The sequence below is a fragment of the Spea bombifrons genome, chromosome 2 (assembly GCF_027358695.1).
Source record: "Spea bombifrons isolate aSpeBom1 chromosome 2, aSpeBom1.2.pri, whole genome shotgun sequence".
NCBI classification, from domain to species: domain Eukaryota; kingdom Metazoa; phylum Chordata; class Amphibia; order Anura; family Pelobatidae; genus Spea; species Spea bombifrons.
Genome location: NC_071088.1, coordinates 22,519,373 through 22,544,000, shown reverse-complemented (window position 1 = coordinate 22,544,000; position 24,628 = coordinate 22,519,373). Strand labels below are relative to the sequence as shown.

The 24,628-nt window shown below is 40.0% G+C and overlaps 1 protein-coding gene and 5 non-coding genes across 6 annotated transcripts in view; 1 reads left to right on the top strand and 5 right to left on the bottom strand.

The window, feature by feature from the left end:
• The window catches only part of LOC128473609 (apoptosis-inducing factor 3-like), a 31,279-nt gene extending 6,932 nt beyond the window's left edge, over positions 1–24,347 (top strand). The window contains exons 6-19 of the mRNA XM_053455859.1: positions 715–759; positions 1,380–1,461; positions 1,722–1,834; positions 3,234–3,320; positions 4,152–4,243; positions 5,122–5,252; positions 13,520–13,635; positions 14,041–14,112; positions 14,701–14,764; positions 15,498–15,574; positions 15,876–15,993; positions 22,114–22,212; positions 22,689–22,742; positions 24,148–24,347. Of these exons, the coding sequence (XP_053311834.1) occupies positions 715–759; positions 1,380–1,461; positions 1,722–1,834; positions 3,234–3,320; positions 4,152–4,243; positions 5,122–5,252; positions 13,520–13,635; positions 14,041–14,112; positions 14,701–14,764; positions 15,498–15,574; positions 15,876–15,993; positions 22,114–22,212; positions 22,689–22,742; positions 24,148–24,347 (1,350 nt within the window). The remainder of the gene's footprint in view (positions 1–714; positions 760–1,379; positions 1,462–1,721; positions 1,835–3,233; positions 3,321–4,151; positions 4,244–5,121; positions 5,253–13,519; positions 13,636–14,040; positions 14,113–14,700; positions 14,765–15,497; positions 15,575–15,875; positions 15,994–22,113; positions 22,213–22,688; positions 22,743–24,147) is intronic.
• Positions 6,628–6,734, bottom strand: LOC128475679 (U6 spliceosomal RNA). Its single transcript, XR_008346727.1, has one exon. It is a non-coding gene; the product is annotated as a U6 spliceosomal RNA (small nuclear RNA).
• On the bottom strand, positions 8,936–9,042 carry LOC128475683 (U6 spliceosomal RNA). Its single transcript, XR_008346731.1, has one exon. It is a non-coding gene; the product is annotated as a U6 spliceosomal RNA (small nuclear RNA).
• LOC128475682 (U6 spliceosomal RNA) lies at positions 11,244–11,350 on the bottom strand. The gene has a single exon (XR_008346730.1). It is a non-coding gene; the product is annotated as a U6 spliceosomal RNA (small nuclear RNA).
• Positions 12,468–12,574, bottom strand: LOC128475681 (U6 spliceosomal RNA). Its single transcript, XR_008346729.1, has one exon. It is a non-coding gene; the product is annotated as a U6 spliceosomal RNA (small nuclear RNA).
• Positions 13,082–13,188, bottom strand: LOC128475996 (U6 spliceosomal RNA). The gene has a single exon (XR_008347032.1). It is a non-coding gene; the product is annotated as a U6 spliceosomal RNA (small nuclear RNA).
• Positions 24,348–24,628: the final 281 nt, after the last annotated feature.

The window sequence follows — 24,628 nt, the reverse complement described above, 5'->3', positions numbered from 1 at the left end:
TAATAAGGGTATTTTTTGATCCCGGGAACGGGATTGGTTTATTTGTAGTTGTTTATGATTTGAAGCAGACATGGTATGTAAAGATGGCAGACATAGGATGCATAGATCAAAGTAATAATAGCAAACATTTACAAAAGCATTTTGAATCATCTCAAACACTATAACATAATCCCAGTCATTACACGCTTTGAAATCGGCAGTGCGCAAACTGTGTAAGGTGTTGGAAATTAAGAAATGGGAAGTTTCTTAACCTTCCCATTAAAAAAAATGTGATGTACATACAGACAAAACTATGCATTCATTAAGTCACCATTGGGAACTCCCCACCGCAGTCCGTTCAAATTTTTGATGTTGTTTTTTGATACTTGACTATTATAAAAAAAAATGGCAATGCACCCTAAACTGAAAAAATGAAGATTATATCCTGACTCCTTTCAATAATGATTTTATCATTTGATGAAGAGAAGTGCGCACTTAAATAACCATATATACGTTTTATTGTCATCTAGCTGTTTAGCACACGATATTATTGGGCTACCAGGCTTGAGTTGCCATTTGGGCTAGACGTTACCCACCCCCCTCCTATAAGTACATGAATAGGGTCACAAGTACATGTGATTTTAGTGCACTGGGCCACAGGAAACGTGTTTAAGGCATACTACGTTACATCATTATAATGTTTTAACAAACTGGCTTTTATCTCTCTCTCCACAGGTGACGGTGGAGAAAGGCGCAGTGTGCATTGTCACTAGCGAGCAGGTAAAGCCTGCAGCCTATTACTGTTCTGGAGGTGTCAGTGAATCGTAGTATTGCATTATATTTATTTATTATAGCGCCAGCGGATTCTGCAGCATTGTTGCTTCAGAGAAAAGAGTCGGTGAAATAATTTTAGGAGGGGCCCTGCTCTTGTGAGCTTACAGTCTAGTCGATGGCTGAGGGGGAAGTGACAGGGATGAGTCGATTGAGTCAGGATGGTCTGCAGAGGTTGTTGGTCATGATGGTTTGATGCGGATGCCGGCTGAGTATTTATTAGGAAGAAAGGTTGTATGCTTCTCGGGGGGGGGGCTTTCAAAGAGCTTTTGAAATTTGCGTACGAAGAAGAACATCTGACGGAACAGGGAAGGAAGTTCAAGAAAAGGGGTACAGCACGAGTGAAATCCTGAATACGGGAGTGAGGAGAGGTAATGAGAGGAATGAAGAGGGCGGTTAGGGGTGTATTTGGATAAGAAGGTAGAACTGTAGAGTGTGATCCACGTCTAGTTTTCTTTTGTCACATCAAAGCATTTGCCTCAAGGCTTCCATATAAATAAATTAGAATCCTCTGTCATTGGAGCTCCGTGTTCCCTGTTTAGAGCTTGGCTTGTGTCTTGCAATTCCAGGCGCTGCAGACCGTGAAAAGGGTGAAATGCATGAGCAGGCGCTCCGCTGGGAATAGAAGCACTGCCGCTCTTATTGGAACAGGTAAAAAATAAGTTACAAGGGATAAACATAAGGCCGAATGCTGCAGCTGAGCTGGGTTAAATGTTTCCATAGTGAATCCACAAATACCATATTGCATAAACATTGCAATCACTGTCAACCATTAAACAGATCCGTATTTTTTCCATGAAAGGTGGCAGCATTTAGATTTTGAATACTTGTTATTCTAGTTCTGTTGCTGTGAATTCAGGGAATGTGGATCGTGCCAATTCTTTTTATTTGTGGCTGTTATGTCTCTGCAGGCCCCGCTGCGCTGGTGTGTGCTGAAACTCTGCGGCAGGAAGGGTACACGGGCAGGATTGTGATGGTGACAAGAGAGAAGCACGTCCCCTACGACAGGACAAAGCTCAGCAAGGTCTGCGTCCGAGGAAGTGACCAAGATGGCTCCAATGGGGCCTCACCATCTAATATATATATATATATATATATATATATATATATATATATATATATATATATATATATATATATATATATATATATATATTAGTAAAATAATGGGAGCTATTCACAAAAAGGGGGGTTGTCAGCAGAGTTGAAGATTTCCCAGTGTTGTATCTATTGCCTTCCATGCCACCATTCCATCCATTCTGCATCTTGAGGATGAGCTCTGCCAGATGCAAACTATCTATTGAGGCAGTGTTGATCTCCCCTTTAACCACCCCATAGAGCATTGGCCCTCCAGCCTGATCTCCAGGTGGCCCATTGGCTCCTTGTGAGGCGGAGGGGCTCCTGGCCCCTGGACATGGCTCCCTAGGCCTAGTTGACCTAGTGTAGAATATGCCACTATCATTATGCATCACAAGAAAGGCTGAGCGGGCTCAGGGGAAGGTATTTGTATTTACATTAAAAAATATTTTACACAACCTCCTAGTGCACTCGCACTGGAGTAGCGCGGGGCTCCAACCTCACTTGCCAGTGCATGTACAGGAAAAGAAATCCGGAGCACAAACGTTCTCTCCCTCGCCAGCATGTCCACCGAATGATTTGCACCGTTTAATCTCAAGACATCACAAAAAGGGGGTAAACAGAAAACATATTTTGTGTGGCAGAATGTGATGGGAGTAGTAGTCTCTCAGTAGTTGCATTGCTATCCTCCGCTGCATCTTATTACAGGAATATACTGATTATTTTTAGCAACTGTGGAAAGAGAGTTTAATAGGATTACTTTTAATTAGCCACGCTATGAAATTGCCTAGAAACAGATGCATGAATATGTTGCATTGAATGCATGTTTTGCCTTCTTGTCTTAGAACAAATTATATATAAATGAGCTTTAAGTTTCAGAATTATTTCCAGCAGCGCCATCTGATGGAGACTCAAGGAACTTCTCTGTATTTTAACAAACCTTAAGCCAAAAATCATGAGCACAATGTTTTTATTTATTTTCAAATCTGGTGCCTTGCTATTACGTAGTTAATTATTATTGACATATAGCGCCATCATAAAAAAAAAAAAGCATACAGAGAATCACAGAACCCTGTAAAAAGCATAGGTCTAATCTTGTTTAGATGAACAGGAGATGCTCAACCTGGGAAACTGATTGGACATGTGAGGTGTCTAGATCATTAAGAAATATAATTAACGTACATCCAGTCCTTCTTAACATGGGAAGGAACATACAGCACCTTTGCACAAACACCATATACTTGTATGCACTATAGTGCTACATGTCTAAAGAATTCCTCTTTGAAAATTAGGTCTTAAACAATTAGGAGTTCATACTTTTGTACTTTGTCCACTATTACTTGCAGGTAATGAATGCAAAAGCCACAGATCTTTACCTTCGGCCACCAGAATTTTTCCTGGAGCATGGCATCGAAGTCTGGACAGAGAAAGAGGTATGTTTTTGTTTAATATTGAGAACGCGGAGAACATTTACTTGTCAAACAAGTAAAAAAACATATGTAAGGAACAAAAGGTTATTTATTTATTTTTTGTTTACATCTAACACAGTGTCGCCTTCCATTTTGGGTTATGAAGGTGACTTGTTGGTAAACTCAGCAAAATAAGGCCACGAGATCAGCCAGCTTGGGTTTTATAACTGGTCAATATAGATCTGTTGTACCCCTGCATCCCTGGTATTCTATTCGGTTTAACATTGAGGATCCCACAAAAAAACTGTTTTGTTTCTAACTTGAAATATCTCTGAATTTACTTTTTATCTGTGAAAAGAAAAAACACTTTTTCTTCTACCACAATCTTAATCAAAGGCTGAAGTGTATTCTTGATGCCCTCAATATCTTTGTTGTGTTAAATATACACGCATACTTAGTTTTACTCACCGTGATCGAAAGAGAGTTGCAATTTCAACTGAGCGGTGTCATCATGTATTATGAAAGGCCATCCAGAAGGCCTGAGCTGGCCCTGCATAATGCATAATGAAGTCAGTGAGGTGACTCCACTGATTTACATATGTGTGAACAGGGCCAAGCAAGCTCTTGCAGCAGAAGCTCACAGGGTTGACCCTCCATAATGCATAGTGAAATTGGTGAGTCTTAACTACAACTCACCTGCAAACTCCCTTTATAGTAAAATGCCCCGTTTAGTGAACTCTAACTATTAAGTGTTTTCAGCTCTACAATCCTTTTCTTTTTCCAAGGCTGAGAAGCAGTTGCTGTATACAATCTTTGCTTTTATTACTGATTACTTATTTATTCATTACTTTGCAGGTGGTTTCTGTCAATACAGATGAAGCTAAGATCAAGTTTAGAGATGGGTCTTTTCTTCTGTACAGTCAGCTTCTGATAGCTACTGGAAGCAGGTAACCTATCCAACCTGCCATAATTATCCAGAGGTGGTGGGTTTCTAGGTATACAATATTCTAAACCATAAACTGTACATGTCAAATTTCTAGTGAATGACTAAATCACTGAAAATTCCTGATGAGCCACCCACAGTGGTCCTTGAATGCACACGACAAATTTGTTTGGAATTGTTTGTGTGTTGTTGGGTGCCCCGATTACAGAGCCATTCAGTTGTTAGAAAGTGTATTGCTGGGTTGTTACCTTAAATTAACCTGACACCAAAGCAGTATTGAATGCAAAAAGTACTCATTAAATTAGCAAAATGAACTTCAAATGCAATACATTTTTTTTTTTTTGCAATATTTGTTTGCCGAGAAAGAAAATCCTCATTAAAAATGATTTGTTGTTTTTGTTTCCTATTGAAGCCCAAGCTGCTTTTGATGTGAATAGGTAGGGGGGTGATTAAAAAGGGCTTATTAAGAGCCACATTGGAAAACAGGCCCCCTAAATCTTCTGAGGAGGCACTCCTCAAAGGGATTTGCCTCTCCTTCCTTGCCTCCTTCCAAAGAAACAAACAAAAAACCCAAAAGTATTTAAGCTGGCGTAATTACATTTCTTCTTCATCGCCATCCAACCACCAAAGTTTCCATCATCACCCCATATTGCTTCGCAATCATCTCCCTCCATCTTAATACCCCCTAACATAACTTCTCATCATCTTTATACAGCTCCCTTGCCACAATCCACTTCATAGTCTTAAAAACATATTGTTCCCCATTCTTGACAGTCTGTGGTGCGGCGTTCCTCTGCATGTCACGCCGGATATGATGATAGAAACCTTTTTGTGCACACCTAAATTTTACTCTGCCATCTACTTACTTTTCTGTTGATTTAGACCAAGGGGACTGTGTTGCCCTGGCTCCAATTTAAAAAATGTTTTCCTGCTGCGTACCCCAGAAGATGCCAACGCAATCAGTGAAACGGCCATGAATCGAAATGTGGTGATCATGGGCTCCTCATTTATTGGTGAGTAATGAGAAATGTATAGTCTGACGAGCTAATTTTATAACAGCAGATTACAAGGGAATTACAAGATAATGCCTGATTATTTATGGATTGCTGAAACCATGAGTGGATCTGTCACCAATCCCAAATAAAAGCTCAATACACTAAATAATATTCCAATGGGATATTCTAATTTGAGCACATGACATACCAATTAAAATTTAATTAAATGACTGGTTGTAGTACTGGTGTTGTGCTGCCCTGCTCTAAATGAACCTATGTAACATATATATATATATATATATATATATATAAAAATATATATTATATTCAAAAATTCACGTAATGTGTATACCATGAAAGCCTCCATCTCAACTTCCTGTTCGAAATCTTCAAAACTCCCCATTAAGTTATTGCTTCACTTCTGTCGATTGGTTAAGGCAGCCGTTGCAAGGATGGAGTGAGGTGCAGAGTGAAAACTGTATGACCGGAAGCAGGGCCGGCCCTACAATGGAGCCGACTGGGGCAATTGCCCCAGGCGGCACTTTAGAAGGGGCGGCACTTTGCCTCTCCTCTGCGGCGAGTCTCCCTGTTCAGTCTCGGTGCCGGCTTGTAATGATGAGCGCCGGAAGTGGCGTCAATTTCCGGCGCTCAGCATTACAAACCGGCACCGTGGCAGAGCAGGGAGACTCGCCGGCAGGACTCTTTAAAGGTAAGTACGGGGGGGGGGAATAATGGCGTCTGCGTAGTTTAAAATGCTGACACCCCCCCCCGCGTCGACGAGGGGGGGGGGGCGGCGGCATTTTAAACTTCGCCCCAGGCGGCGTTAAGTCTTCGGCCGGCCCTGACCGGAAGCTAATCAATATGCTATTTGTTTCACCTTCTGGTAAAGATATCAGCTTGTCCCATATAAAAATGTCACTTACTTTTATACTAAAACCTCAAAACAGTTTATGGTGACAAAATTCCCCTTTTTGGAGCTGATCCTAATGTAGAATTCCAGTAAAGTTAGACTTGTGTTATACCGTCTGTTTCACATAACAGTTTTTGGTCACTTTCTTTCCTATTAAATAAAGATTAATACAATGTGCTGTTGCTGGCATTCTCTGTAAAATGGTACATTGCCTTTGAACTGTTAACTGGATTTTATCTGCGGAGTACCGTTTCCTTTTGGAGCACTTTGAAAGCTTTCTGTATGGGGTGTCAATACAGCCAAGAAAACTTAAGGGAAATAGAACAGTTGTTTTGCACACACTTCAATACCACCTACTCTGACTCTGCCTAAAGGTGTCGCTCTTAAAAACTTACTGTTCCGTTTTGTCTGCCAGCATACATTTAAAGTTACTTGCAGGTTTCTTTTTTAGAAAACAAAACAGAGCATACCTTTTTTGTTTGCAAAAATATGGAACGCTTCACGAATTTGCGTGTCATCCTTGCGCAGGGGCCATGCTAATCTTCTCTGTATCGTTCCAATTTTAGTATATGTGCTGCCGAAGCAAGCACAAAGCAACTGTGTTTTCACCGAGTATATATATCCCGCTAGGACCCAGGCTTTTCAAGTTAAGGAGAGAAAGATAGAAGTTCAAAATGCTTCTCTGAAGGAACCTCCATGGCAAAAATCGCAAATAAGAATATGCCACCTGTTGCTTTTTCACATAAAATTCTATACAAGAACCAAAAATATTTGGAAATGGTCATCGCTTCGCATCAAGAAGAGAGCAATAGGTCTGATTTGCATATGCAAATCTACTCATGGTGTAGGCGTGCTCTGTGGAGTATAGAGGGCGCTCCCTATGAAACATTTCTTTTCCTAGAACAAAATTAGAGCATGTACACACGGCTGATGTTCCCACCCTGGACATTACTCGAAAATAGAAGTCCAAAATGCTTATTTGAAGGAACTTTCATGGCAAACTTCACAGAAAATAGTATGCTACCTGTTGCTTTGTCACATAAAAATCTATGCAATAAACAAAAAAGAGCAACATGTCCAATTTCCATATGCAGATCTACTCATGGTGTAGTAGTGCTCTTTAGAGTATAGAGGGCACACTCTGAAACAATACTTTTCCTAGAAGAAAAGCAACAGTGCAGAGTGAGTCTTTTATTGGAGAAAGGAGAAACGTTCCTTTTCCTAGAACAAAATTAGAACATTTACACATGGCTAATGTACCGCACCTGGACATTACTTGAAAATGGTTCTTTCTTTAGATACCATTATTTTTATCATATCATCTAATTTACTATATAAAAAAAAAATTGGTGATTTTTTGTTAAAATACTTTTTCTCACTTTTTAAACAAAAAACTTTTACTCATCTGCAAAAATTAATGAAAAAACCTGCTAAATAGATTCTACTATTTGTCCTGAGTTTAGAAATACCCAATGCTTTTTTTCTGCATGTTATGCGGCAATAAATACTGCGGCCAGTAGCGTTTTGCTATTTCAAAACAATTTTTTTCCCCAAAGCTGGTCATTCTGCCCCATGTGCTATTTCGGGTATCTTTAAAGCCGCCCAATGCAATTTACCCCATCAAACCTTATATTTTTATATACTAGACACCCCAAGCATGGGTTTGTTAGGTTGTTCGGGGACTAAAAGGCCCTTTTTGAGAGGTGTGCATTTTTCAAATTGGAATTTTGACATGTCAAAAAGTCTGCCCACATATCTTATTTCGGGTATCTTTGAAGCCGGCCAATACAATTTACCCATCAAACCAAATATTTTTCACAGCTAGACATCCCAAGGTATTTGAAATGCTGGTATTCCCTTTCCATGCACTAATTTTACCACCAGCCTTTGTCAAACTTTATGGTAGTAAATTTTTTTTTGTGTTTTTTTTTTTTTTCACACACGTTGTATAAATTTACCGCTCCTGGTATATGTCCGTGTCAAACAACACCCCAATATGTGTTCAGCGGGAATTTTTGTGAAGATAAAAAATTGTAGGACTTTTTTTTTTTGTGACAGTGGGGATTTTTACATGTTACCATATTTTTTAACATTTTTTTTTAACATTTTTTTTTGTTTTTACTAATCACACTGATTGGTGAGCTGGGCTCCATTGACCTTGCATGGTTGGATGCAGTACCTGCATTTAACCTGCAGGAGGATCGCGAGAGTTCTCACGAACGTTGCAGTCATTCACAAGATGGCATCAACAATAGATATGAGTTCACAGACTGTCTATCCAGACCCTCTGTGAACTCATATCTATTGTTGATGCCATCTTGTGAATGACGGCAACGTCATTTACAGGATGGCACCTGTGGTTGCTCTTCGGAGCAATCAGTAGGCTATTGGGGTAGGGGGGATGTGTTGCTACATGCCTCGATATCGAGGCATGTCAGCAACACAGTTTATGCTTAGGAAGCGATTCCGTTCGCTTCCTAAGCTGTTTTAGCCCGCTGCGATCTTTGATGATCGGTGCGGCGTCTGCCATTTTTCTTCCGGTGAGGGCTTTCCTCCCCGGATCCACGGTCAGCCTCACTTGTGAGGCTTCCGTGGATGCTGCAATGCCGCCGATCGCGGTAATGCAGCTATTTAACAGCAGCCCGTACATGTACAGGCATTGTTGTTAAAGGGTTAATTAACACTAATGTTTTGTATTGGATAGCCCATACTCGACGCTAAGCAACATCTCTTTGCTCTGTCGTGAAAAAGACTTTAATTAGCCTAAGATGTCAGCTTTTGTTTTCCCCAGGAAAATATGGAACGCTTCACGAATTTGCGTGTCATCCTTGCGCAGGGGCCATGCTAATCTTCTCTGTATCGTTCCAATTTTAGTATATGTGCTGCCGAAGCAAGCACAAAGCAATCGTGTTTTCACCGAGTATATATATCCCGCTAGGACCCAGGCTTTTCAAGTTAAGGAGAGAAAGATAGACGTCCAAAATGCTTCTCTGAAGGAACCTTCATGGCAAAAATCACAAACAGGAATATGCCACCTGTTGCTTTTTCACATAAAATTCTATACAAGAACCAAAAATATTTGGAAATGGTCACCGCTTCGCATCAAGAAGAGAGCAATAGGTCTGATTTGCATATGCAAATCTACTCATGGTGTAGAAATGCTCTGTGGAGTATAGAGGGCGCTCTCTATGAAACATTCCTTTTCCTAGAACAAAATTAGAGCATTTACACACGGCTGATGTTCCCACCCTGGACATTACTCGAAAATAGAAGTCCAAAATGCTTCTTTGAAGGAACTTTCATGGCAAACTTCACAGAAAATAGTATGCTACCTGTTGCTTTGTCACATAAAAAGCTATGCAATAAACAAAAAAGAGCAACTTGTCCGATTTCCATATGCAGATCTACTCATGGTGTAGTAGTGCTCTTTAGAGTATAGAGGGCACACTCTGAAACAATACTTTTCCTAGAAGAAAAGCAACAGTGCAGAGTGAGTCTTTTATTGGAGAAAGGAGAAACGTTCCTTTTCCTAGAACAAAATTAGAACATTTACACATTGCTAATGTACCGCACCTGGACATTACTTGAAAATGGTTCTTTCTTTAGATACCATTATTTTTATCATATCATCTAATTTACTATATTAAAAAAAAAATATGGTGATTTTTTTGTTAACAAATTACTTTTTCTCACTTTTTAAACAAAAAACTTTTACTCATCTGCAAAAATTAATGAAAAAACCTGCTAAATAGATTTCTACTATTTGTCCTGAGTTTAGAAATACCCAATGCTTTTTTTCTGCATGTTATGCGGCAATAAATACTGCGGCCAGTAGCGTTTTGCTATTTCAAAACAATTTTTTTTTCCCAAAGCTGGTCATTCTGCCCCATGTGCTATTTCGGGTATCTTTGAAGCCGCCCAATGCAATTTAACCCATCAAACCTTATATTTTTATATACTAGACACCCCAAGCATGGGTTTGTTAGGTTGTTCGGGGACTAAAAGGCCCTTTTTGAGAGGTGTGCATTTTTCAAATTGGAATTTTGACATGTCAAAAAGTCTGCCCACATATCTTATTTCGGGTATCTTTGAAGCCGGCCAATACAATTTACCCATCAAACCAAATATTTTTCACAGCTAGACATCCCAAGGTATTTGAAATGCTGGTATTCCCTTTCCATGCTCTAATTTTACCACCAGCCTTTGTCAAACTTTATGGTAGTACATTTTTTTTGTGTTTTTTTTTTTCACACACGTTGTATAAATTTACCGCTCCTGGTATATGTCCGTGTCAAACAACACCCCAATATGTGTTCAGCGGGAATTTTTGTGAAGATAAAAAATTGTAGGACTTTTTTTGTGACAGTGGGGATTTTTACATGTTACCATATTTTTTAACATTTTTTTTAACATTTTTTGTTTTGTTTTTACTAATCACACTGATTAGTGAGCTGGGCTCCATTGACCTTGCATGGTTGGATGCAGTACCTGCATTCAACCTGCAGGAGGATCGCGAGAGTTCTCACGAACGTTGCCGTCATTCACAAGATGGCATCAACAATAGATATGAGTTCACAGATGGTCTATCCAGACCCTCTGTGAACTCATATCTATTGTTGATGCCATCTTGTGAATGACGGCAACGTCATTTACAGGATGGCACCTGTGGTTGCTCTTCGGAGCAATCAGTAGGCTATTGGGGTAGGGGGATGTGTTGCTACATGCCTCGATATCGAGGCATGTCAGCAACACAGTTTATGCTTAGGAAGCGATTTTGTTCGCTTCCTAAGCTGTTTTAGCCCGCTGTGATCTTTGATGATCGGTGCGGCGTCAGCCATTTTTCTTCCGGTGAGGGCTTTCCTCCCCGGATCCACGGTCAGCCTCACTTGTGAGGCTTCCGTGGATGCTGCAATGCCGCCGATTGCGGTGATGCAGCTATTTAACAGCAGCCCGTACATGTACAGGCATTGTCGTTAAAGGGTTAATTAACACTAATGTTTTGTATTGGATAGCCCATACTCGACGCTAAGCAACATCTCTTTGCTCTGTCGTGAAAAAGACTTTAATTAACCTAAGATGTCAGCTTTTGTTTTCCCCGGGAAAATATGGAACGCTTCACGAATTTGCGTGTCATCCTTGCGCAGGGGCCATGCTAATCTTCTCTGTATCGTTCCAATTTTAGTATATGTGCTGCCGAAGCAAGCACAAAGCAATCGTGTTTTCACCGAGTATATATATCCCGCTAGGACCCAGGCTTTTCAAGTTAAGGAGAGAAAGATAGACGGCCAAAATGCTTCTCTGAAGGAACCTTCATGGCAAAAATCACAAACCGGAATATGCCACCTGTTGCTTTTTCACATAAAATTCTATACAAGAACCAAAAATATTTGGAAATGGTCACCGCTTCGCATCAAGAAGAGAGCAATAGGTCTGATTTGCATATGCAAATCTACTCATGGTGTAGAAATGCTCTGTGGAGTATAGAGGGCGCTCTCTATGAAACATTCCTTTTCCTAGAACAAAATTAGAGCATTTACACACGGCTGATGTTCCCACCCTGGACATTACTCGAAAATAGAAGTCCCAAATGCTTCTTTGAAGGAACTTTCATGGCAAACTTCACAGAAAATAGTATGCTACCTGTTGCTTTGTCACATAAAAAGCTATGCAATAAACAAAAAAGAGCAACATGTCCGATTTCCATATGCAAATCTACTCATGGTGTAGTAGTGCTCTTTGGAGTATAGAGGGCACACTCTGAAACAATACTTTTCCTAGAAGAAAAGCAACAGTGCAGAGTGAGTCTTTTATTGGAGAAAGTGGAAAACATTTTTTTTTTTTTTGCTGCAGTTTGCTAAGGTCAGACAGTCAATGTTTTCCACGTTACAGGTTTTGATTAACACTAATGTTTGCGTTGGATAGCCCATACTCGACGCTAAGCAACATCTCTTTGCTCTGTCGTGAAAAAGACTTTAATAAGCCTAAGACAGGCATGTCCAAAGTCCGGCCCGAATGTGCAAATTGCGGCTCGTTTTCCGGACTGATAAGGCCCCACAGATAAGTTGCCCAAATATAGATCTGTTTTTTTGATATTAAATGCGGAGTGATTTAACACCTGTTTAGATTTGTCATCCAAGTCACAAAATGAAAAGTATGCCGTTTTCAATAAACTTTGCATGAAATAGTTAATTTGCATTTAATTTTAATGGTTCAAAGAATGTCAGGCAAAAAGGTCGGCCCTCGCACATGTTCATCAAATCTGGCACTCTTCGAAAAAAGTTTGGACATGCCTGGCCTAAGATGTCAGCTTTTGTTTTCTCCAGGAAAATATGGAACGCTTCACGAATTTGCGTGTCATCCTTGCGCAGGGGCCATGCTAATCTTCTCTGTATCGTTCCAATTTTAGTATATGTGCTGCCGAAGCAAGCACAAAGCAGCTGTGTTTTTACCAGGTATATATATCCCGCTAGGACCCAGGCTTTTCAAGTTAAGGAGAGAAAGTTAGAAGTATAAAATGCTTCTCTGAAGGAACCTTCATGGCAAAAATCGCAAATAAGAATATGCCACCTGTTGCTTTTTCACATAAAATTCTATACAAGAACCAAAAATATTTGGAAATAGTCATCGCTTCGCATCAAGAAGAGAGCAATAGGTCTGATTTGCATATGCAAATCTACTCATGGTGTAGGCGTGCTCTGTGGAGTATAGAGGGCGCTATCTATGAAACATTCCTTTAACTAGAACAAAATTAGAACATTTACACACGGCTAATGTTCCACACCTGGACATCACTCGAAAATAGAAGTCCAAAATGCTTCTTTGAAGGAACTTTCATGGCAAACTTCACAGAAAATAGTATGCCACCTGTTGCTTTTTCACATAAAATTCTATACAAAAACTCTGATTGACCTGAGATGTTGGCTTTTGTTTTCCCAAGAAAACTATGGAACGATTCACGAATTTGCGTGTCATCCTTGCGCAGGGGCCATTGTAATCTTCTCTGTATCGTTCCAATTTTAGTATATGTGCTGCCGAAGCTAGCACACACCAACTGTTTTTTCTCCAGTTATATATATATATCATCCTGATAGGAGCCATGCTTTTCAACTTATGGAGGGAAAGATAGAAGTCCATTCTTTTTAAGGAACCTTCATGGCAAACTTCATATATTGCTTTTCCATGTAAAAATTATTTTTCTTGAGAATTAGTCATATCTTATATTCTGCTTGTTTACTTTTGGAAAGGAGAATAAGGTGTATTTTCAGTAGTCGATTGGGTTTATAGTAAAGGTGTGTAGGTACATGTCCTATTTGCTTCAAGTAAGAAGAGTGTGGTTAATGGTTTTTTTTGTTTGTTTTTTTTTAATTTTTTTTAGGGATGGAGGTGGCAGCATTCCTTTCTGACAAAGCCAGCTCTGTGTCTATAATTGGCAAGTCTGCTTTCCCGTTCCAGGCAGTTTTGGGACCTCAAGTAGGAGAGGCGGCCATGAAGGTAAGAAAATCATAATGTACATTTTCTCACTTCTTGTATACTGTTCAGTTTGTAGATAAAAAAGTGCGTATTTCGACATTTTAGTTTATTAAATATGATATAGTCCAATAATAATTGTTTAACCCCTTAATGACCAGTGACTTGCCAGGCTCGTCATGCAGAAACCATCAGTTAAGGACCAATGGCATGCCATGGCATTAAAGAAGCTTAGAAAGCGATCTAAGATCGCCTTTTTCACTTAAACAGTGTTGCTGTAATGCCTCAATGTCGAGACATTTAGCAACACCAATATCGGCGGTAATCATAGTAATACTATGAAATCATTGGTGGGGGGGCCCTAAAACAATGTTTAAAGTTTATTTTTATCCCCATGTGTTTGAATGCTTACCTTCTTATCCATTTTAGTTGCTGCAGGAACGAGGTGTAAAATTTTATATGAATACAGAGGCCAAAGAGATCAGGGGAGACGATACACAGGTACATTTCTCTCTTATGCCTTTCATATAATTTTCAATGAACCTTTCAACTCCACCTTGTGATTAATTTATTATATTTACCTTTAGACGTACCCTATGCACAGGCACTCTCATTACATAGTAAATCAAGCGTGTTCTATGAAATTTCTAATTATTCTAATGATACAACAGTCTAATTTGAATCAAACAAGGCTTCTCATTAAAAAAGGACACTCCAGCCATCATATCCGCTTTAATGCATATGATAGCTGCCTGGTCCCTTTTTAAGTTTTTGTGTTTTTTAAATCACAAATGAATAATTACTGCATTATTTAAATATATATATATATATATATATATATATATATATATCTTAATCACCTAAACTTAAATATTTATCTTTTAAATAAATTAAATATTTTTGAGAATCAGCTGTAAAAAAAAAATCTATGTTTGACTTTATCCTTTTTTCAGGATTTAATAGAATCTTTATAGACTAAAACGGTATCCTGTAATACAGAAAATAAATTTAATATATTTTAATGTTAAGGGCTTGCTAAACATCATGTTCAGTGTTTTATTCTAATTCTCCTACGTTCTGGTTTTCCAGGTGAAAGAGGTGATTTTGAAGAATGGATCCAAGATTCCCGCCGATGTCGTCGTTGCTGGAATAGGTATGTACAGAAGAGCTTGCCATCGTTGGTAGGAGAGAGCAAAGTATTACACGTCGCCATACTGTGGGCCGCGCACTGTAAACTGGTAAAGAGAAACAAGCAGAAGAGAGGGACTTAAAAGTAAGCAGGCAATACAACAAAGCACTACAAAAAACAAGCAGGTTCCTGGGTTGTGTAGCTACTTTGCAGATGTCTGGTCAGAAATCACCAGAAGTGGTAGACATGCAAGGAAAAGACACAAAGCTATCCTGAATCTGAGATAAAACCCAAGGACTGATTAAGGTCTGAGTCTCTACATCAAGAAAAACAGGCAGACTACACGGTCCGAATGGTTCTTACGTGTCTAGCTAATCATGCGGGGGTAAGACTAGCCTAACACTTAGTGGGACGAGAATTGGACATGAAGTGATTGTGACCAAACACAGCTCCCCCTACTGGAGGAAGAGGAGGGTGACCCAGAAACTAGAGACCCTGGGTCAAACCCAGCTATGGAGATAATCACACATTCACATCATACTTATTATCATCAACCCGCCCAACATTCTTTTGTGGCAGAATCATCTTTAGGAATCATTAGTCAGTCTTTATCCATAAGTTTCTGTTACATATATATCAACACAGGGGTGTACTTGTATTCCATATTTAAGTAGAAGTTTTAATTAATGACGTACTAGAAAGAAACCCTGCAAACCCTTTTTGCAGTCCAGTAACATGTTTTATTGCTTGCTTGCAGGTGTCACTCCTGTATCTAATTTCCTGAAAGGCAGTAGAGTTGCTGTGGATACTAGAGGAGCCATCTATGTGGATCAGGTACCGTATACATCAGATACTGTATGTGTACCCACCAAATAACATGAGAACTGCATATTATGTTCCCAAAATGTATGGGGATTTTTTTACAAAGTGAGATGGGTGGAGCACAATAAAATAATGTCTACAAAGTATAAACTGAAAAGCATTAAAAGTAAGTATGCTTGTAAAAACAGTAGTGTTTGCCAAGCAAAATACAGCATTGTCTCCCTGAGGCCACACAGGGGCGGAATTACTAAATAATGAAGCTCCAGTCCTATTATCTGTGCAGCTCTATTGAGAATGTATTTTTATTTTGCAGTATATGCAGACCAGTGTCCCCAATGTCTTTGCAGCCGGGGATGTCGTATCATTTCCGCTGCCCATGCTAGGAGGACACAGAGCCAACATTGGTCACTGGCAGATGGCGCACTCTCATGGTATGAACTAAAAAACGCTGGCCATAACTACTTTGAAGACCGTATTCATCGTTGTATATTTTATATACGAGTTATGTGTCACAATATGTAAAAAATATTGCCATCTGCACATCTTCCGTTTATTGGTGATGGATTCCCTTTAAACGAAACTGATAAGAAGGCTTCCTGGTTTTCCCAGTTGAGGTGTTCTTATGGTCAGCAGTGTGTTAATATTTTGCACGAGCCTAGGCCTGACACGGTTCACCCAACCGTCTTCTCTGAAGCAGCCTTCCCACTGAACATCATGGAATGATGCCGCTACAGCGCAGGCAGCGCCGGGTACAACGTGATGTGGAGGCTGCGCATGCGAGACACAGATCTTCATAGTGCACATAAGAGATCCCCATTGTGCAGAGCTGCACAAAGTAGCCTGATCATCCTCTGGTGTAATTTGCCCCTGGTTTTGGACCCAAATCCCCCTCTCCCCCAGCCGTACAGCACTGCATATGGTGTGTGTTGACCCAACATTATGCTTGGATTGCGTTTTTATTATGGCTGTGGAGTTACCAGCTGGTTTAGCCCTTCTGCGTTTGTCCTCTTTCTTCAGTAGCAGCCTACATATGATAAGTGCATTTGCGGTATACCATTTCCCAGTGCGGAGTCAGTCATATTGAACTTGTATTGTAGTTTAACCCTTGAGAAGCTCACAAGTAATGGAAATTTATTAGCAAGTCAGGCGTCATGACTTTTCACAAGGTGAGAAAGCTCCAATTAAAATCATTATTCTCTTACTCCCTTACTCATCCCCCTTAATATTAATTTATTAATATTTAGGTAATATTTTATTTCGGAAGGGATTCTCTTTACAGTATAACTGTTGTTGGTGCATAAGCAGTACTCATACATGGCATATCATGGGTTATTAACAGGGAGAAAAATGCTTTTATGTTGGTGATTAGTTGTGTTTGTCAAAGACAGGGTCAAAATATAGTATGAGATAACGGCAGGGGAGATATAAACACCTTATTTCAAAGTCAGGCACTCCTGAGACCCGTGACGTGACAGGAAGCAGATAGGGGGGTGATCTCTGCAAACTTTGCCACTAGGTGGCGGTACAGAAGCCCACATAGCTGTTCCTCCCCTCAATTACCACCAAAGCATACAGTATTGAGTGTGTATGGTACATTGTGTGTGCAAAAAAAGTATCAATAATATTATATTGGCGGACTTCCTACATATAAATAATATGACATCACACATGACCAAAACATCTGATTTCTTTATGAAAATAGGAAATTTACTAACTTTTTTTTTATACTTAATTGCATTTATATCTAATGTGTACATTGTGTTGAATCAACAACAATGCAGCTTTTTTACAAATCAGTGATTAAATGTGAGCATTAAAAGAGCACATTAATCTGCTCCCAAAATTAGCTTCCCTGCCTTTGATGTACAAACTGATGATCTGACATTGTGAGCCTCTCCTCCTCCAGGTTGTGCCAAGCAGCTGAACCTGCATAATGTTTAGCAAGATCATTGATATGACTGTAAAGAAAGCACTTCTTACAGGAGACGCTTACTGAGGTTGGCCCTTCAAAAAGCATAGTGAAATCATTGAGTTAAGTGTTCAACTCGGTCTAAACTAAAGGTTTAGTGGCTTCATCCCAGAGTGAAGACTTAACCCTAATTCTCATGGCCCCCTTTCAACCCCCCCCCGTTTGTACCGAAATCCACACAGCGATGGTGCCAAGGTATAGAAAAACTAATACAATACAAACTTGTAAGGATCATAAACTAAATGAATGGTACGTGACCTAACATCACCTACTTGACTGATGTCCCCATGTAGACAACCTACCCCATACCTGCTTCACGGAGTGTCAGAATGCTAATTTCCTGCAGGCTATATGAAAATAAATTATCCATATAATCTGATGATGTCATAATGTGATGTAGTCACCACTGCCCTATACGTCTACACACATGCTTCTTTGATGGCAGCCTGGGACAAACCTTACAGTACCTGCATTCTTTTGATACTTCCTCAAGCATGGGTACATGGGAAATGTAACGAGACATGCCTTCAAGGCCTCCTGGCAGATCATCTTGGAAGTGTTTTACCTCGGTGTTGCTGTACCACCAGTTTCGAGAAAACCTTTACTATTTGTCATTTCTACAGCCTAGCAACTACCAGCCCTTCTCACAAATCTATGTTTCTAAAAAACGATTATATGTGTAATTTGGATAAAGAGTCAGCACAGGCTATTTCTATTATGATTTATACAAGGATGTGTAAAGAATTATTTGGGCCATATTGGCAACCAGTGTTCAAGTGGAACATTGTATTGGTTGCTATGGCTATTGTACTATAACTTCTCTTTATAAAAAAAAAAGTTTTTATAAAATAGTATAAATATTATTTAAGATCTAATGAGTGCAGAAAGGCCCCCTGGCCTTACTTGCTAAATAGATGAAATAGTAGCAAGGATATTCTGAAGACAGGAAAACACTAGAAGACACCATCCCAACTGACCAGTGACTTCTTCTCTTCACTGGTAGTAGCTCCTCTGGAGTGCTCGGCTCATTAATGCTTTGGGGGGAAAAAAATCTGTTTTTGCCCCTTTAAGAAAATTTTATATGAGAAACTATTCATGGAGAACACAGAACAAAGTTTATGAACTGGGCCACAATTGATATAACTCATCTCTGTGGTTACTAGGTTTGGAATCCCTTGGCAGGAGGTGAAGTTCTACTCGATAGAAACCCACTTTTAGGGTTCAGACAGATAGCAGCATGAGTTTGGGAAAGCAGTCAGTGTGACAGTAAACCAAATAATAAGCTAAGACCAATTAGGAGTGAATTAACGCCCACTCTAGTGCGCCAGACAGCCTATTGCACATTAAAGCACTTTTTTGGCAGGTTTGGCAAGTTACAACTACTTGCCTTAAGGAGAAGCTGCAGCTCCAGGGCTGTAGATGAGCACCGTCTCAGCATTTCTCAGTTAATGCTCAGTGGAAGCACTTTCTGCACGTGTTTATGGGGGATCTAGTTTAGACCTCCCCCGGAGCACCGGTCGAGCCAGTGATGGAGGGAACAGCTGTAAGTGTATTGTGTTGCAGGTGATGTGCTTGACCGGACACATTTGCAGCATGCTAAATTGCTGGTGAGAGTGATGGGAAAATTCATATGGGTGATTCTGCAGAATCCAGCCATGCATTTGCGATGGGGACCAATGGAAAAGTAAAGGTACCACTCAGCTGTCATATGCATTAAAGTGCTTAGGATGGCTGGTGGGACTCTTTAATTCTAAGGACAATGCCTTTCTTAATAGGCATAGGAAGCTAAGCTACACATTTACATTACTCATTGTGCTTCTGTACAATGGCAACATTTACTGTCCAAAGTCTGCAATTAGTTATTAAACACTCATGTATTAAGTGCTAGGCTACTTTGTTCCCAAATATATTCAAATGTCTTCCTAAAAAAGATATCAAGGGCTGATGAGGGCTTAGGGGGAATGCAGAGGGGCTCTGATTTTAAGATTTTGTCCCCAGCTGTTTTACTTGCTATTCCACATATTGCCATGGGGTGGGGGCATAGAGTCATAAATTGGCCTGACTTTAGCCAATGTTTCCACCTCAGTTGGTTCCTTTCTTTGGGCTCTCTCCACAGCCCCTTTTGGTGAGGTTGCCTTGGAATATCAGTCTGTGAGCCAAAATCGATTTTTGGGTTGTCTTTGTACAGGCTGTCTGGCTAGGCTTACTTGCTAAATTTGGAAAGTAAACAAATATTACTCTTAATTTTATTACTTTTGTACCAAGTCTGTACCTGTTAGTCATGTGGTTTTCTTTTTAGTAAATCAACTTAATTGCTTAGTCTTGATTGCCTGTGTTAATAAAATGAAGTAAGATGAACCAAACGAGTTACATTTAGGCAAACAATTAACATTTTTACATTTTCAGTTGGAAAGGTATTTAGGAATTATTTACCATGGGTTATCTATACCCCACTATGCTTATAAAAGCACATCCTAAAAAATATATTATGTAAAGCTGTTTGGCATTAAAGTGATTTAGAAAATAAGCTAGACCAGCTGTATGATTCTGCTTTCTCTAACGATTAATGACTTATGCAAGAACGAGTTCCAAGAATGTCATTGTTGAATTATGCCAAAGGTACAGAATGTAACACAGCAAGTATAATAATAATAATGACAAAATTAAAAAAAAAAAGTTTTGTTATAGCTGTAGGGTAGCCAGCATCTTAGGGAAGCACTGCACAGTGCACACAGGGTTGACCTTTCCTATTAATATGGTGTCTGGCAGGGATCAATGGTGGGTTAGGATGGGCTTATTGTATTTTTTATTGTCTGCATGTATTGGACAGACTGAATATTGCATGGTTACAGGGGTTGTCGCAGAGTTTTGTAGGAATATATTTGCAGTGAGTGATACTATGAACTGATGTCATATTCATGACACTGGGAAATTTTTCATGCACAGAGAATCACCACCATGAAATGTGAGCTGCATATTAGTCATGTATGCGTGTTCTAGTTCTATTATCCAAGCCCAGTCTACTAGGCAAACACCCTGACTCCTTATCGCACTTCCTTGTGGTAAACAATAAAAGTCTTAATCACCCTGACACTGGGACTAATGAAAGTGTGGAGGAAAGGATTTTATTTTACAAGTAAGCTTAGGAGCAGGGCCCTCTCCACCTAATGTATCGGTTTGTCTTAGTCTGCCAATTCTAGTCTTGTCATACCCCTTGAATATATGTATTATATTAAGTGTGTAAATTGTTGGAACTATATAAATAAAAGATAACAATAATGCTTCATTTGTATTGCCATGAAGAATCGGCTTAGTGTGGTGCTTTAGAGAAAGTCACCCAAAATACACTATATGACCAAATGTATGTAGACCATCACACCTTTATGAGCTTGTAGGACGTCCCATTCCAAAAACATTAATATAGAGATTCCTAGCCCTCTTTTGTGGGAGTGTGTCTGTGGGAACTTGTGCCCATTCAGCCAAAAGAGCAGTTGTGAAGTCCGGCACTGATGTTGGACAAGAAGGCCTGGCTTGCTCTCGAGTTTCTCCACACCAAACTTGCCAAACCATGATTTTATGGATCTCACAGAGGCACAGTCATACTAGAACAGGAAACAGACTTCCCCAAACTGGTGCCAAAAAGTTGGAAGCATACAATTGTCTAAAATATCTTTTGTATTCTGTAGCATTAAAATTAGCCTTCACTGGAACTAAGGAGCCCTAGTCCCGAAAAACAGCCCCAGACTTTCTCTCCCCCACTAAACTTTACATTAGGCACTATGTATTCCGGTAGGTAGCATTCTCCTTGCATCTGTCCAACCATCCGGCTTCCAGATAGTGAAGCTTGATTCATCACTCCAGAGAACACGTTTCCACTGCTCCAGAGTCCAGTACTCAATGTGCTTTACACCACTGCAGCAGACGCTGCACATTGTACATGGTGATCTTCGGTTTTGTGTAGCTCCTCGGCCATGGAAACCCATTTCATGAAGCACACTGTGCTTGTGTTGATGGAACTGCCTCTGGAAGCATGTAGTGAATTAGCAACGTACAAGAGGAAAAGTAAATATTCAAAGGGGAGAAATATTCAGACGAGGTCATAGTCTAAAACTAGAGGGTCAGAAGCTTAGATGCCGCATACGGGAACTTTTGCTTCACTGACAGGGTGGTAGATAGAGAAAGGAGGGGTGCAGTCATCCACTAATTGTTTTACTTGATGTATATAGACAGTTCTAAGGTTTTTTATTGTGTTAATTAAACAAGCTCCTAAATAAAAGGCCCGGCCTAGTACAATCATTGACATTGCAAATGGTTTGTAGTTAGATTTTTGTTGTAATGTTTCTTCTGCAGGTGTCGCTTGACTTCTCTGCACCACTGAGTTTTTCTTTCTTCAGTCTCTTAAATAATATACATATTTATATTGCTCATCAAGCAGGAACTCCTCAGGTAGCAGGTTTCCTTTGGACGCAATCATTTCTTGTGAATTATTTATAGGCTGTATCACGAACATCACATTACTGCTATCGCTAGACATTATGGGAGGAAATGGATGAAATAAACAGGCACTTTGTATTGTTTACAGGCCGGATAGCTGCTCTCAACATGCTGAATAAACAGACCCCTGTGAATTCTGTTCCCTTTTTTTGGACATCTCTGCTGGGCAAGAGCATCCGATATGCAGGTGTGTTCATCATCCATCACCTTTCTTCATATGTTCCTAAAGAAATGGGCAGAATGCCTGCCATCAAATTCTATGTGGCCAAAAGAGCGATATCAAATTACAATTGCAGGCGGTCAGGACCAGCCATATTGCATCCATGGCAAATGACTAGTAGGCCACTAGGCCTACAGTTAAACCTCCGAGAACACATAACCGCACAGCAGGGCCTATGTTTGGTTCTGGTCCAACTCCACTCCCAGGAATTTCCACAAGCTAAAATAGATCTACGACTGTTGTAGCCCTTGATGACCAAATTCTGTCACCATTTAGGATTTGCTTCTCTGCAACTGTTTTCACAATGTCGGTAATGGAGCTATAATGAGGAGATGGATTGTGTTTTTAAAGATGAAAAATTAAACTGGAAGGTGATTGTTGTTAATACCTTTCTGTTAAAATTAGGAAAACGTATTAATATATTTTTTTGTGTTCCTATAAAGGTTTTGGGGAAGGATACACTGAAATTATAATGAAGGGAAAACCACCTCCCCCGGGTTAGCCCCCCCATATTAAATTTTTTTACAAAAGATCATGGCATTTGTTAGATCTTTGTTAGATCAGGTTTGATCAACTGTTTTTTTCGTTAGATCTACTCTAAAATAGGCAATATTAACAATCTTTTTCAGGGGGGGCTAACCCGTAGCCAGCCCCCCCTCAACAAAAATTTCAACAAAATGTTACTGATTATGATAGCTCTACGTTAGATCAGGTTTGATCAGACAACATTTTTGTTAGATCTAGTCTAATTACTGAGATATTGCATATTTAATGAGGGGGGGCTGGCCCCCCCTCAACTGAAATTTGGATTTTTTTTAATGGATCTTGGTAGATATTCGTTAGATCAGGTTAGATCAACAGTTTTTTTCGTTAGATCTACCACGCAGGAGGCGGTATTCACAATCCTATTTTGTGTGCGGGGGATGGGTACACATACGGTCTGGCCCCCCCTCAACTGAAATTTGGATTTTTTTTTATGGATCTTGGTAGATATTCGTTAGATCAGGTTAGATCAACAGTTTTTTTCGTTAGATCTACCACGCAGGAGGCGGTATTCACAATCCTATTTTGTGTGCGGGGGATGGGTATACATACGGTCTGGCCCCCCCTCAACTGAAATTTGGAATTTTTTTTATGGATCTTGGTAGATATTCGTTAGATCAGGTTAGATCAACTGTTTTTTTCATTAGATCAACCACGCAGGAGGCGGTATTCACAATCCTATTTTGTGTGCGGGGGATGGGTACACATACGGTCTGGCCCCCCCTCAACTGAAATTTGGATTTTTTTTAATGGATCTTGGTAGATATTCGTTAGATCAGGTTAGATCAACAGTTTTTTTCGTTAGATCTACCACGCAGGAGGCGGTATTCACAATCCTATTTTGTGTGCGGGGGATGGGTACACATACGGTCTGGCCCCCCCTCAACTGAAATTTGGATTTTTTTTTATGGATCTTGGTAGATATTCGTTAGATCAGGTTAGATCAACAGTTTTTTTTGTTAGATCTACCACGCAGGAGGCGGTATTCAAAATCCTATTTTGTGTGCGGGTAATGGGTATACATAGGGGCTGGCCCCCCCTCAACTGAAATTTGGATTTTTTTTTATGGATCTTGGTAGATATTCGTTAGATCAGGTTAGATCAACTGTTTTTTTCGTTAGATCTACCACGCAGGAGGCGGTATTCACAATCCTATTTTGTGTGCGGGGGATGGGTACACATACGGTCTGGCCCCCCGTCAACTGAAATTTGGATTTTTTTTTATGGATCTTGGTAGATATTCGTTAGATCAGGTTAGATCAACGGTTTTTTTCGTTAGATCTATCTACTCACAATCTTCCTTTGATTCTTTTGATCAAGCCACAGGTGCATACCTCTCAACTGTCTCGATTAATGCAGTACAGTCACGATTTGGAGGCTCTGTCCCGCTGAGCTCTACCTCTGTTCCATGGAATTCGGGATTCAGAATCCTGCGGGTCCTGATCGTGTTCTCTGGTGCCTGGGTCACCAGAAAACGACTACTGGACATGCTCAGCATTGTACGCATGCGCAGTAACACTGCCAGCTTCAGTGACAGCACTAGCGCGCATGCGCGGTAACGCTGACACTCTGATCTTCACAGTTTAGGAAGAGTGATGGCAGCAATGCACATGCGTGCCAGCGTCCCAATTTGCCGAGATGTTGGGAGGTATGAGGCGATGTCATAAATAACAGACTCCACAGACACATTTAAAACACATTTTTCTCCGAATTTAGGCATTTTCTTGCAGTTTGCCTAACACAATGTATAGATAACTTTCAATATTGTTTTATTCTCTGCATTCACAGTATAAGCAATGTTTAGGTGATACAGTTGCTTTAATATTGGTGAACTAACCTG